Here is a 15,348-nt window from a genome sequence, read left to right on the forward strand (position 1 = left end):
ACTAGGCAAGGAGGCAAGAGAACTGTGATTCAGGCATCTGGAGATGTTCAGGGACTTGAGACATCCAGGAGGTTTTCAGAAAGGTACCCTTGGTGCATGTGGCCTGCAGAAGAGACAGCTTGTAGCTCTGCACAGGGATACTGACTGCCTGGTTCACCACTGTCTCTCCAGTACCTGGCATGGTGCCTGACACCTGGTAGGTGTCAGGGAGCATGTTTTAGGTGGATAAATGAATGAATGAGTTTCTGGAAATCTCTTCTGTATGCCATAGCACTTTCATTACAAAAGTGAGAGCTCCATTCTGGAGTCAGAGGGACTTGGGTTAGCATCCTGACTTCACCACTTACTGGCTTTAGGACAAGTTCCTAAGCAAATGGGCAGCACAGGAACTCCCCAAGGCTGCTGTTAGAATCCCCATAGAGAATGTGCATGGAGTTCAGGGCCTGGTCCATGTCACCCACAGACTCAGTGACCCTCAGTTTAGCCAAACGACTGAGACATAGAGCTCTACAGGCCCTACAAGGAGGGGCTATCCCAGCTGTCCACCTCCTCCTCACGAGGATTGAGGAGGGAGGGGGACCTGTAGAATGGGTAAGAAGCTACATCCCCCCTAGGAAGCTGGTCCTTGGCATAGCTTCCTTTGGGCTCAAGTCGGAGCTCGGGGCACTGCCGAGGGAGCAGCCTGTGGCTATTTCATGTCAGTACAGTGCCCTCTCCACCCGTTCACAAACCCCAGTGGCCACTGCCTGTGTTTCCTCCATGGGTGGGGGGCAGCAGGCCGGTTACCCAGGCCCCAGGCCTACCTGAAACCTGGCCAGATGGCAGGGCAGACAGTTTTGGTCCTCGAGTCTGCATTCATCTCAGAGGCGTGCTTTGCTCTCTCCTTTGACACAGATGCTATGTTTGTAGGTGTCATGAATTGATTTGGGATCTCTCTTCCACACATCTCCCCTCCTTTCCATTTCAGCCCTTCCCTTTGGAAAGCAAGGATCAGGGAGGAAAGATGCTGTAGTAGAAAGAACCTGGACCTGAGGTTTTGAGTGTGGGCAGGTCCTAGCCCCTTGCTGGATTCTCTCATGTGTGAAGTGCACAAGTGGGTGAACCTAGGATATGTTGTGGGTGGGGTGGTCTCAGTGACCTTCAAGAAGCCTCTTTCAGAACTGCTATTTTATGCACCGGTGAGGTCTGTGTTTTATTCCTGTTTCAGATTACTCTCCTCCCCCACCAAAGGAGGAGACAGTTGTCACAAGGACAATGAGGGGTTTGATGGTGGAGAAAAGAGAGCACACGTCAAGTCAGATATCAGCCTTAGGATCAGCTTTATTATGTATTTTACCTTCACCAGGGAGAAGAAGGCAAGAAAGCTGGAGAACAGACCAGCCTGCATCACACAGACACAAATCACATCTCTAAAGAGTGTACATGGTGAGAACTAAGGGCCCACATTAGACCAGCTATGAAGCACAGAGATTGACAAGGGCACCAAACATCCATCTCATCTTTCCCTTCTGATTGTTTGGATTCAATCATTTACATACTTTCGGTTCATTTTAAAAAAGCACAACCAACATTTCAATGTTCAATAATTTGCTGTTCTTTTTAATGTATAGAGACAAAATCACCCAATTTTTGATTTTTGAAACACCGCAAGCCGCTTTGTCTCAACACCTGTGGTGGTGGTGGTGGTGGAGGTGGTGTTGGTGGTGATAAGTGGAAAGTCCATCAGAATTCAATTTGTTTTGAGGCTTATTTGAGAGCCTGAAACTCGGAAAGATGAATGAAGGCATCCTTGGCTGTTACACACCCAGAGCTGCGTGAATTTTTGCACCAAGGAAGCTGTGCTAGGCTTCTGTGGTCTTCCCTGACAACCACACCATTCCTACATTTAAGACCTTCCATCAGACTGTTGAGAACAATGCTTATTCACAGAGGGTGATGAAATACAGAAAGAACTGTCTTCAGAGACACAGACCAAGTCCTGGAATGCTAAGGAAGCCAGGAGGCAAGAAGGTACATTGCACACAGAGGTAACCACAGAAGAAGGTCACCAGAGCTGGGCTGGGGTCAGGGTTTCATCTGCTGGCCATCTTCTTCACCCCAGATGACATATGAGCAGCTACTTTCCCTTGCCAGGGGATGAGCACTTCTCCTGGACTTTCTGTGGGCAAACCTCCACACATTTTGTCTGGAATAGCTCCTGGCATGGTTCTGCACACTGAGGTGGACATTGGTCTTGGCATGGAGGTAGGCATGGATCTTGGCCTTGCTGTGGGCATTTTTCTTGACTTAATTCCTGGCACTGAGAAAGACATACCTCCTGGGCCTGCACTAGACACTTATCTTGGCAGGGGTGCTGGCATGTGGGGAGGCACACCTCCTCAGCCTTTGCCTGGCACTGCTCCTGGGTCTTTGGGAGGAATGGAGGGGGCACACATGGCTGCTTGCACTGCTGCTCACTGAAGGACATCCTAGGGTGATTTGCAGAGCCTGAAAAAAACACAAGATTCGAAATTATCTGCATTAAAAATATCAGCATGGGAACTGGGGAATGAAGGGTTGAGAAAGAGGAATGAGGAGTGGATGGAAGAACTGATGGAGTGGAATGAGGAGTGGAAGTAAGAACTAATTTCTTGGCTGCTTTTTATCTCTTTCTCTTTTCTTTTTTTTTTTCTTTTATTATTATTATTATTATTATTATACTTTAGGTTTTATGGTACATGTGCGCAATGTGCAGGTAAGTTACATATGTATACATGTGCCATGCTGGTGCGCTGCACCCACCAACTCGTCATCTTGCATTAGGTATATCTCCCAATGCTATCCCTCCCCCCTCCCCCCACCCCACAACAGTCCCCAGAGTGTGATGTTCCCCTTCCTGTGTCCATGTGTTCTCATTGTTCAATTCGGGGTTTGGAGCTATGGGTGTCTAGACAGAGGCCGTGAGAATACTCCCACTTTGGAGACAGGTGCCACAGGGAGCTGCGGCCAGGATAGAAAAGAGAAAGAGAATATGCAAAAACCAAACACCGCATATTCTCTTTCTCTTTTCTATCCTGGCCGCAGCTCCCTGTGGCACCTGTCTCCAAAGTGGGAGTATTCTCACGGCCTCTGTCTAGACACCCATAGCTCCAAACCCCAGTCCTACCACAGGTTTTTTTCCCTTCTCTTCTAGTCTACGAATCCTTTTGAAAAACTGGTGCAAGAGACTAGACTAGATAGACAAATTCTAGTCTGGATAGAATATACAGGATAGTTTGTGAGGCCCAAGAAATGGCAAACCACTTAAAAAATCAGTAGAAAGTACAGTCCATAGGAGGAACAGAACAGTGGCCACCTAAAGACAGAGTAACAGGGAGAGAGAGGGCACAGATGCCCCACTTACCTGATCTTCAACAAGACTCAACAAAGGCTGTGGACTGTGAAGCCCAGCAAGGTGGGACTTTTATATGGTGCTTAGTCCAGCCTCCCGCGGGACTGACTGGCCACATGGGCTGTGGTACTAATTGTGGAGTCACCATAACAAGCTTCCTCTGAAATTGCTGATGGTTTGAGTCACTGCTTGGGATGCCTGTTAATCAGACTGCATTTTGGCCTGTGGGTCCTCACCAGACCTCAGCAGGGAGGGGCTTCTATCAGATCTCTCTCATCAGAGGCAGCAGGAAAAGAATGTCATAAAGTGTTATCTCAGTCTGTTCAACCAGGATTCCTTGTCTTCCCAAACTGGTACAGGATGTGGTGAGAGATAAGATCCACCTTGCTCATCTCATCTTCACCAATGGGAAGATTTTATGCCTAAGGCCTGGGGCCTCTCTGGGTCAAGGGCTTGTATGGCCTGTTGCAGACACTTTTTCATCAAGCCTAGAAAGTCACCCTTCAGATGCAAGGACGAAGGCTTGTCCTATGGTTCCAAGCGAACAAAAGGCTTTCAGCCTGCTGAAGAGAGTGATTTTCCTACATGGTGGTCTTGAGGGAAATTGCGGTTCATTTGTTACTCTTGGGTTGTGAAGTGGGGTGAAGGGGAAGAGAGAGGAAGGAGAAGGCAGACAATCTTCATCTTCTCAACCTTGATTTATGACACCCTTCTGAAAGTGGAGTTACTCACAAAGTTTTCATAGTGACCAGGAGAACAGGCTGGAACAAAGTTAACTTGTCTCTTTGCCTTCTGGAAAACGTTTTCTTAGAACTCAAGTCAATAAAAGTCAGGGGATGAAAGGAAAAGTTTCAAAGCAAACACACCCAGTTTTCTCTACCTCTACTTTCTAGTTTGGGCTGTTAGTTTTTGCCTGGTGTGTTCTCCCTGTGCCTGTGGAAATCCTAAGCATTCTGCAAAGCTTTACTCATGTCTACCACCCTCTGAGAGCCTTTCCTGATTACTCTAAACCAGAAATGAATCCACCTCTTTATGCATTCCCATGGTATCTATTGTTTATATTATCCATATGACATTTACTATTGAAATTAGGACTTTCCAGATATTTATATACAGATCTTATTTTTTCCTGGGTTATAAGTTCCTAGAGGATAGGTACTATGCTACAGGTATAGTAAGTGGAAGATGATGGAAGACAAATGATTATTGATGGGGTAAATGTATTAATGAAGGAATAAAGAAGGTGGATATGGGAGAGCTGGGAGTAGAGGAAAATCTCATTTAATTGAAAATGGAAAAGATTTACTTTAAAAGAAGCCCCCACTTCCTTAAAGTGGTGGTTCTGTGTTTGTTTGCTGAAGTTGACCAAATTCAAGGGTCTTTAAATATGATGATGTTCCCTTCCTTTCTCCTTAATTTAAAGTTATGTTCTCACACACTGGGGCCTGTTGTGGGGTGGGAGTAGGGGGGAGGGATAGCATTTGGAGATATACCTAATGTTAAATGATGAGTTAACATTAGGTGTTTAACATGTGGTGCAGCACACCAACATGGCCCATGTATACATATGTAACTAACCTGCACGTTGTGCACATGTACCCTAAAACTTAAAGTATATAAAAAAAGTTATGTTCAATCTCTTAACTTGAAGGGGTAGGTTTAAGTCATTTCCTAAGAAGAATATTTGGCTAAAATCAGAAATGTCTCAAATGTTTATGTAGGTTTTGGATGCTTGATACCTGAAAAGTTTTTAAAAGGTAAGCTGGGGAGATCAGGAAGCATTTCTGACCTTTGAGACTGGTTCTCAGAGGTTAATGTGACATCACCATGAGCCCCATTGATGTCCTGGCAGTAGACAGAGGCCTGAGAGTGGAAGGACTTGGAATACCCAGCTGTATATCTGAAGAGACAAAGTCATTTGGGGCATCTGAGAGAGTAGGTGTAGGGTGGGGAAACTCATCCTTCTTTTTCTCCTCTTTTTTCATTTCCTCCTTTCAGTCCTCTTCCTCTTTGTATTTTTCATCTTTTCTTAGAATGCTGTTGAAGAGACAAAGCAACTCTCCTGTGTCCTAGAAAACAAGGAATTCATCACTGAGTTTAATAATATGTTCTTTCAGTCACTCATGGCCCCTATGTGATGTTGATGCCTTTCCCTTCCAAAATGACTCACAGTTTCATGGAAAATATGGCCAGAGGTAAGCCCCTGTGCTCCAGAAGAAGGCCTCTTCCTTGGTTTTGGGTGGAAGGTCACGGGAGGCTCCTGGGGGAGGGGATGTCTGTGCTTTGTCTTACCGGACAGTATGAATTACCCAGGCAAGGAGGGCGGACAAGGGCATTTCAGGTGGCCTCTAGGAAGGAATGCTTGTTGGGAGGCTGTTGAAGTACAGAGATACAAGTGAAATGAAAGGAGAGATGGAGGCCGGCTTAGGAAAGGAATGAGAAAGAGACTCTGGGAAGAGACCTTCTTAGCTGGGATTTCTGGAAGTTTCCTGTGACAGGATGCATGAGGTGACCTTGCTCATGTCATGTATGTCTGTGACTTTGGTTAAGCCCCAGGACAAGGAGACTAACTAGGAATGTGCAGAACAAGAGACTAGATCATGTTCTCATGGAGGGGAGATGAGCCCAGTTAGGTAGAGCCCAGAGTTTGACTCCTCTCACTGGATGCCCTGCCTGCCATCGAGTTGATTCATGACAGTGGAACAATCTTGAAATTGACCCAAAAGTCCTTCTGTGGTAGGCAGAATAATGGCCTCCTAAATATGTTCGCCACCTAATCGCTAGAATTTGTAAACACGTTAGGTTACTTGGCAAGAGAGACTGAAAGTAGTGAATAAAATCAAAGTTGCTAATCAGATGACTTTAAAATAGGGAGATTATCCTTGATTATCCAGGTGGGGCCAACATAAGTGTAAGGCTCTTAAAACAAGAAGAGTCTGTCAGAGTGATGTGATTTGAGAAAGACTTAACTGGCCATTGCTGATTTTGAATATGGAAGGAGTCCACGAGCCAGAAATGAGGGCGGCTTCTACAGTCTGGAAACAGATTCTCCAGTAGGACCTCCGGAAAGAGATGCAGCTTTGCAGGCACTGTATTTCAGTCTGGTGAGACTTCTGTCAGCCTCTGAGCTCAGGAACTGTCATAGGATTCACTTTTGTTGTTTTAAGCCACTAAATTTGTGGTAACTTGTCACAGAAGCAGTAGAAACCTAATAACCTTCCCAGTGCTGGAGGCTCTTGGGAGCTCTTGAGGAGGGGAGCCTCAGATGAAGAATAAAATCTCATTTACCATTCCCTCATTTAAATATATTCCTACTTGTCATGTCAGCATACTCAATCAAAGTCTAGCTTTTGATAAAGAGGCACTGAGCTGGGTGTGGTGGCTCAAGCGTATAACCCCAGCACTTTGGGAGGCTGAGGCGGGTGGATCACTTGAGGTCAGGAGTTTGAGACCAGCCTGGCCAACATGGTGAAACCCCGTCTCTACTAAAAATACAAAATTAGCCGGGCGTGGTGGCGGGCTCCTGTAATCCTAGCTAATGGGGAGGCTGAGGCAGGAGAATCGCTTGAACCCAGCGGGTGGAGGTTGCAGGGAGCTGAGGTTGTGCCATTGCACTCCAGCCTGGGCAAAAAGTGACTCCATCTCAAAAAACAAAGCAAAACAAAACAAATAACAACAAAAAAGAGCCACTGAGATATATGGAGAAAGAACTCAGGATTCCATTCATCTGGGGTTGACTATCACATAGAGTATATGCAATATTGGATAAGTGATTTAACCTCTCATAATCTCAATTTCCTCTTGTTGAGAAAGGAAAATACTATTTCACAGATTTCTTGTGAGGAATAAATTAGATAATGCATGCTCCAAAACTTAGGGCCATCAAGCTACTTATGAATATTAGTGCAATCTGAATCAGTTCAGGACTCACCTCCTCCATGAAGCCTTCCATTATTTCCCTGGTTCTTCTTGTTCTATGTCCTTTGCTCTGCCCCTCCAATACTTGGTCTTTGACTTGAATTTTTTTTTTTTTTTTTGAGATGGAGTCTTGCTCTGTCGGCCAGGCTGGTGTGCAGTGGCACGTGATCTCGGGGCACTGCAACCTCTGCCTCCCAGGTTCAAGCTATTCTCCTGCCTTAGCCTCCCGAGTAGCTGGGACTACAGGCACATGCCACCACTCCCAGGTAATTTTTGTGTTTTTAGTAGAGACGGTGTTTCACCATGTTGTTCAGGCTGGTCTCGATCTCTTGATCTCGTGATCCACCCCCTCGGCCTCCCAAAGTGCTGGGACTACAGGCGTGAGACACCGCACATTTTTCTTTAAAACAGGTTCAAATTCTGCCATGTATTTATCTTTCCATGTGTGTGTGTCATAGAACATCTAATACATGCCCAAAGCCAAACTCCTGATCTTGCCTCAAAAACTCCTCCTACCATAGTCTTCCTCAGCTCAGTAAGTGGCCTGGCCTCATCGTCTTTAAAATAGGAAAGTTAGACTTTCAGTCAGGTCCATCCCATCTCTGACATTCTCTGACACTATAAATGTGATCATGAATGATTAGCCTGGGTAACTATGTAACTTTGTAGTGTGTGGACACATGTATGTGGGCACTTTTTCCTTGGTCAGGTTGTAATATACCCACAGGAAGACCCAGTCTTCTGTCTTCTGCATGTGGCAGTAGCTCACCCAGTGGCTGAGTGACCTTAGGTGACCTGTCTTTTCCTAGGTGTGGAGTGGGAGTATTTGGGGTCTGAGTCCTCAAAAATCAATCTTGATGGCCCAGTATCTGGGGTTGTGGATTAGAAAGCTTTGGAAAAATTGTCTCACCCCAAATCTTAAGATAAGGTGATTAAGTTGTTTCTGTGATCATCCCTAGCCCTCCAGCAAGATTGGAGTTAATCTGATTTAATGACATCTGAGATTTAAGATTTTAGACTTCTGGAGCTGTCATTATTGGGAGCCAGGGCATAATTAGACAGGATCAGCAGAAGAGTCTCAGGTGTGTGCAAGACAGTTTTTTTTTTCTCCCATTCCCATCAAATAACTATCTCCTCTGTTCAGATCTTAAAAGTCCTCAGACTCCTCTGATCCATTCATCTGCATATTACAGGGCAATGTCTCTGATAGAGCTGAATGGTACAGAATTTGGTTTCCTGCAGAGCGGGTGCCCCTGGGCAGCTTGCGAATTCCTGGGGGAAATCCACCACTCCTCTCCCTTCCTTTCCTCCTGTGTCACCCACACAGGGGGTCTGAATCAGAGGTGTGAATTCAGGAAAGAGCTGTAAATCACAAGCCCTCAGGGCCAGATGGGACTTGAGAGGCCACCTGATTCTACCTCCTTGTTTTAGCCCCAGCACGTGCTTTAAACAGGAGACACAGAACTATTTATAGACTGCGTTTTTTAGATGAGGAAATTGACGCACAAAAGTGTCAAAGATCTTGTTCAAGGTTACGTGGTCAGCTCATGTCTGGTCTGGGCAATGGTCCACATAAAAAACACTTAGCAGACCAGTGTATTGGGGATTCCTTATAAGCTTTGGGAAGACAACAAAGGTGCAGAACAGCCAGTGGCTGTTCACAGTTTGGGATCACAGGAAATACTCACATGTACATGCCGTCATCTATAAGGTGTTCAGGGACTCCAGGTCAAAGACCACCAACACAGACGGTGGGGAGGAAGGATGTTCCCCAGTTACTTAAATTTGTTGCAGATCTTCAACTTTTTCCCTTTTGAGTTTGATTTCTGGCACACCTTGGCCTAAATCCGGATTAGAAATCCTGGATGCTTTCTACAACCGACACCCTGTGACTTTGGTTGTTCCCCTCTCTGGACCTTCGCTTCCTCATGTAGACACTGAGGATATTTTAAATGCCATGTTCAGCTCTGATATTTGGCAATACGAGCATCTCCTTCTGGCTCCTACTGTGGGCCCAACCTGGGAATGGGGTGGCGAGGTGGCCCCTAACTCTACTTGCCTTCAGAGATATTTGTCATCCTTTTGTGGAACTCCTTGTTTGTCCCTCAAATGCACTGCTTCTCACAGCAGATAGCAGGAAGCTTTTGCTGCAGTAGGTGATGGGTTGTGACTCCAAGTGTGTACATAGATACTAGAGTACTGTTGGCATCTTGGCTTCCTAAGTTCAGTTGCCCACACTAGGGGCTTGATATAAGTTATTTCACTTCATCACCCCACCTTGCTCCTTGGTGAGACTTTTCTTCTCATTCCTCAGGTGAAGAGCTCCCTTCTCCCACTGAGGTGAAGCATCTTGCCTGGCTCCACAGCTGGTTGGTGCAGTGCTTGCTTGGAGCCCATGTCTGTAGGATGCCAAGCCCTTTCCCTTTCCTTGCTGCTGCCCGAGGTGAGGGACCCACATGGAGGTAGCCTGCATCTTCCTGGCAAGGCATTAGGAGGGCTGGCAGGATCTGTATCTTGTGGCTGAAGGGGAAAGTGGCCAAGGACAAGACTGCAACAAGGGCCAGGGCTGCCTTTCAGCCCCAGGCCACTCATGCTGAGTCCCCTTCCCCTCTCCCCACCGTCACATTCTGGGGATGACTTCATGCCACGAGGTTAAGGAGCACAGTGGACAGGGGCTCAGTCCAGAGCAATCCCCTCTTGTTTGGGAAAGTGGCTCTGCAGCCTCTGAGCATCCAGTCATTGGTTATTACTGCATGTCAGCGATGTGTGCCCAGCTGCCCCTTCTCAAAGGGCAGGCTGGTGGGAGAGTCAGGTTACGAACACGTGGCCAGAATGTGAAGTGATAAGGGGAGGAAGGCATGGAAGCTCTGAGACCACAGAGTGGGGTATCTAACCAGTTTGAGGGTGGGATATGGGGAAGATTTTTGGAGCAGGTGACCCTTGAGTTGACTTAAAGGGTGAGGATTTGCCCAGGTGGATCATTCAGAGGAAGATTCAGTGGAGGCAGAGCAAAACGATAGAGAAGGTGGTGTAAAGTCACAAAGGCTAGAGACTCTGTGTTGTGTGCCAGGAAATGCCAGCAGTTACCTGTTACTGGGCTGTAAAGTTCTAGAAGGAGATGGAGAAATGGCCCTATGGCTAGAGAAGGAGGCAGGGGCTTGATCATGAAGGCTTTTGCATGGCAGGATGTTATTTGAGCTGCCCTCTAGGCAAAGGGGAGACTCAAGGATTTTAAGCAAGGATATCATGTATAAATTTGAATTTTAGCAAGACTGCCTTGGCTGGCTTCCACTGGAGTAAGAATTGGAGGAAGGTGAACTTCGAAAGCCAGTTAGGAGGGTTGAATGGTGTAGGTGAGAGATGATGAGCACATTTCTGGGAAAAAGCCATGACTCCTTAGTCTGAGAAGACTTTCCTCTGAGCCTGGGAGGGAGCATATAGCTCTGGAGATGAGACATATGAGATTTCCTGCACTTGGAAGACAGGTACAGCTGAAAATATCCTGGTATGCATTTTACGATCAGTTTGTATCTTAAAATCTTTACGTGTTTGGCAAATGGCTTAGTGTTTTTACTGGTCTCTTTGCTGAGCATCAACCCCTGTGACATGGAAGCAGTTATGACTTATCACTAATAAAGCCTTCTAGAATTTGCCTGTGCTTGTGTGCTGAGCTGCAATCTTGGTCCTGTGGGAGCAGGACAGGAAAAATAGGACGTTTGGTAACTGGTTACTTCCTCCCCTCTCCCCAGTTGCCATTCATGCGTGGAAGTGGAGGATGCAAGAAAATGGTCTCTAAGGTTCCTTTCAGCTTCAAAGCCAGACATCCCCGAGGTTCTGTGCCCAGCCCTCATAGCGCTAGCCCACCTCACAGCCAGTTGCCTGATTTAGGAGGGCTTAGAAGCCCTTTTAGAAGGCTAGCTGTACTCTGCCTGATTCTCAAGAAAGCACAAGGCAAAGGGGTCTGTGGTGGAGGCTCCTTTTGTGACCATCTTAATGGATCCTCAGAACTGCTTTGTCATGAAGGGAGAGGTCTTGGTCCTGCCTGTCTTGTTATCTGGGAGCCATCGAGCCTGGTGCTGCACAGATTCTTGTGATGCCACTCTTCAGGCGTTGCTTATTTATACAGCCCTCTACTGTTTGGGGCAGAACGCTGGTGACTGCCGCTGGGGCTGGGAGTAATTATGGCATTCTGCAGGGAGGTGGCACCCTCAACATGTCTCAGCCATCTCCCCAGAATTGCCTTTGATCCAGCTTTTTGTTGGGAAAGTAGCCATTAAGAGATGTCTATCTTGGCCAGGCGTGGTGGCTCTTCTGTCCCTCCTCCTTTTTGACTTCCTGTGAGGTAGAAGGGTTTTCCACCTGTTACCCACAGCTGAAGGGGTTTCCACCTGTTACCACAGTCCCCAGTGCTCTATACGAGACTTTCCCAGCACTTTGGGAGGCCAAGGCGGGCGGATCACGAGGTCAGGAGATCGAGACCATCCTGGCTAACATGGTGAAACCCCGTCTCTACTAAAAATACAAAAAATTAGCCAGGCGTGGTGGTGGGCACCTGTAGTGCCAGCTACTCTGGAGGCTGAGGCAGGAGAATGGTGTGAACCTGGGAGGCGGAGCTTGCAGTGAGCCGAGATCGCGCCACTGCACTCCAGCCTGGGCGACAGAGCAAGACTCCATCTCAAAAAAAAAAAAAAAAAAAAAAAGAGATGTCTATCTTTGGTTCCATTTACATGGGAGAAACGAGACCTAAATTGGCAATGAATGGTTTCATGTTCCCAGAGCTGCCTCCTTTCAGGCTGTGCGCAGAGTTCGCAGAACCACCTGGGAGGGCACAGCCTCCTGACACGTACTCCCTGTCCTGGGACTGAGATCCTGCCCCTGGAGGGAAGGCATCCACGGTGAGGTGCCTTCGATGTGGCACCTCATGTTTTAGGTGAGGTGCATACTCCCTAAAACATTCTTCCTTCCCTGTTTTTGTACATTGACTAAAATAAAGGACTTTGGGGGTCTCTGAAGTAGTCATGATTATTTCATAAATTGTTGATTATTTCATGATTACCTCTTTTTTAACCCATCACAAAACAAAAACGTGAAAATCCAGATGAAAATAGAAATAAACTACTAGTTACCCATATCCTCATTGTCTTAAAATAATGAGAATATCCACAAATTTCCTTTTGTTATTATTATTACCATTATTATCGAGGAAGGTTTTGGTTAAAGATAATGGCTTTACGTTATATTTTCAATTGAGGCCTTACTTTCTTTAATTCATTTTAATGTATTAAATTAATTTAATACATTGAATAGGTTAATACATTAAAATTAAATAAATTAAAATTTATTTTAATGTTTTAAAATTATTAAATTTAATGTAATGAATTTATTAATGTATTATTAAATTTAATGTCTTAAAACAATGTTTCATCATATAATAGGTTCAAGTTTACTTAATCAAACCTTGTTAGATATTTAAATTGTTTCTAAGTTACGCTGTGATAATCATCTTTATCTATATAGCTCCCCTACCCACCATTTTGCAATTTTTTTTTTTGAATAGGTTCTATGAAGTGGACCCATTGGGCCAAAGAGTTGAATCATCTAATGCTTTTGATGATACATATTCCCACATTCCTTGAATTGTTTTCTAAAAGGATTTTTGTCTATTTATATTCCCACCAACTGTAGCACACTCTTTAGCACTGGGTTCGGGATTTATTATTTAAAAGTGACCATTTAATAGAGGATGGTCTGTTGACCATGAATGAAGATGCCACGTTATTGTTCTATTATCTCTCTCTCTCTCTCCCTTTCTTCTGTCCCTCCTCCTTTTTGACTTCCTGTGAGGTAGAAGGGTTTTCCACCTGTTAACCACAGCTGAAGGGGTTTTCACCTGTTACCACAGTCCCCAATGCTCTAAACTAGACTTTCAGAGGCTCCTGGCATCCAGTGAGTGCCTCTCTGCAGGGATCTAGAGTATGGGAACCTCAGTGCCTCAGAAGACCCTGAGACCCTAAGGTCTCCTCATGTCACACCTGGAAAACGAGGGGGTGGTGCCTTAAATGCTCCGCCTGCTTCACGTATTCTAAAAGCCTGCTCTGTCACCAGCTGACTGTACAGCCTCGGTCTGGTGGGGTCCCAGTTATTTTTTCTTTGACACATTTTGGACTCTCTATACTTGCCACACCCTTCGCTGTCTGAACCATCCTTCAGGCTCAGAAGGATGAGAGCTAGTTTTGTGTAATGGTTCCATAGGGAGCCATCCCAGATTTGGCTCTTTGGTTATCTATTATGATGATAGCAGGGAATCCTTAAATGCTGTTCACTGTATCGCTGCTTATGTGCAGTGCACCGAAACAATTCACAACTGGTTTGTCTGTGCGTCAAAGCTCTCTCATCTGCTTGGCCACGGGGGCATGCTCGTGACCTTCTAGGCAATCAGGTTCCTCTCCTGGTGAAAATAGGAATATCCTTGTGCCCAACCTGTCAACAAGCTGGGTAAGCAACTGGCCCAGGACCTTACTGAATGGCGGGGTGGGGGGCACTAGGAGAGGATGGGACATATTCTGAGGCATTGTAGAGGCTGGCGAGATGAGAGTGGCTGAGATGGTGGAGTGGGTCCCTGATCCTAGGCCTTGAAGTCTTGATTCCTACAGTTCTCCCTTTAATGCTATGCCCTGTTCCCAAACCCTTCTCAGCATGAGCTGATAAATTCTGTTTTGTGAATTAAGCTAGTTTGACATGGAATTTCTCTAACTACTTGTAAATAATCTCCACTAACACATCAGCCATGAATGCTTTTCCTATTCATTACTAATTGAGGTCCCAAATATGTACAATATCAAGTTTTTTGTACTTAAGTTTTTATTTTGAAATTTTATAGATTCACAGAGTGTTGCAAAAATAGAGGTTTCATGTACCCTTCACTGGGATTCTTCCACTAGTGACATGTTGTGTAACTATAGTTCAGTATTAGAGCCAGGTAACAGATAGTGGTATAATCTGTAACTCCTTTTTGAATATTTTTAAAAGAATGTCTAACTGTATGCTTACAGATGTCAAAGCCTGACTCCTGTGGTCAGGAGATTTACAGGCTAAGAAGAATTACACAAAGCAATGAAGTTCAGGTGTGATGAGTGTTACACTGCGGTGGGTGTGGGGTGCTCCTTCACCAACTCACTATGTCCCTGTAAACCTGGCACTTGGCATTTGTTAACTCTTTTTTTTTTTTGTTTTTGAGATGGAGTCTCGCTCCTCTCATGCAGGCTGGAGTGCAGTGGTGCGATCTCGGCTCACTGCAACCTCCATCTCCTGGGTTCAAGTGATTCTCCTTCTTCAGCCTCCCGAGTAGCTGGGATTACAAGCATGTGCCACGCCCAGCTAATTTTTGTATTTTTAGTAGAGACGGGGTTTTACCATGTTGACCAGGCTGGTCTCGAGCTCCTGACCTCAGGTGATCCACCTGCCTCGGCCTCCCAAAGTGCTAGGATTACAGGCGTGAGCCACCATGCCTGGCCTGGCATTTGTTAATTCTTTAGCCTCACAACAACTCCATAACAGCAGTACTGTTAGCATCATCATTCCTTTTTGCAAAGAGAGGAAAACTGAGACACAAAGAAGTTAAGCAACTTGCTTAAGGTTACACGGTGTTAGGGAGCAGAGATAGGGTTTCATTAAACCCATGCAGCCTGTACTGAGAGCCCTTCTGCATAAGCATTGTGCAACAGGACTAACAGAAAGGTAGTACAATGCCTTTTCCTGAGCCTTCCTGGACCTTTCACCAATGTTCTACTCCTCTTTCTCCCTCATACCATCTCTTTCCTGCTTCCTGGAGTTAGACACTTTCACTGCTGCAACCATATTTATGGATCTCTCAGGCTTTGCTCTAACACAGCCTGGCATTACCTGGGTACACCCTTCAGAGGTGGGCACCTGCCTCTAAGCAGCAGGTGGGGTCAGAGGGAAAGTCAGTTCTCAAAGGTTGTTGAGAGTGCAGGGTTCTAGCCTCACTTCTCAGGGATTGCTTGTTGGTGGTTTAGTGCTGTAAAACAACAAACAAAACA

General features: G+C 45.8%; 1 protein-coding gene across 2 annotated transcripts; it reads right to left on the bottom strand.

Moving 5' to 3' along the window:
- Positions 1-1,302: 1,302 nt before the first annotated feature.
- On the bottom strand, positions 1,303-15,326 carry PRR9 (proline rich 9). Of its 2 annotated transcripts, XM_063727543.1 has the most exons (3): positions 15,191-15,326; positions 5,160-5,439; positions 1,580-2,487 (listed from the first exon to the last, which is right to left on the bottom strand). In XM_063727543.1, the coding sequence occupies exon 3, from the start codon at positions 2,465-2,467 to the stop codon at positions 2,117-2,119; it is 351 nt and encodes a 116-aa protein (XP_063583613.1). In that variant the 5' UTR covers positions 2,468-2,487; positions 5,160-5,439; positions 15,191-15,326; the 3' UTR covers positions 1,580-2,116. The 2 variants fall into 2 exon arrangements, with proteins under 2 accessions (XP_003775615.1, XP_063583613.1); XM_003775567.4 differs by lacking the exons at positions 5,160-5,439; positions 15,191-15,326 and adding an exon at positions 3,383-3,921 and having other exon boundaries at positions 1,303-2,487.
- Positions 15,327-15,348: the final 22 nt, after the last annotated feature.

Source organism: Pongo abelii, chromosome 1, assembly GCF_028885655.2.
Source record: "Pongo abelii isolate AG06213 chromosome 1, NHGRI_mPonAbe1-v2.0_pri, whole genome shotgun sequence".
Classification (NCBI taxonomy): Eukaryota; Metazoa; Chordata; class Mammalia; order Primates; family Hominidae; genus Pongo; species Pongo abelii.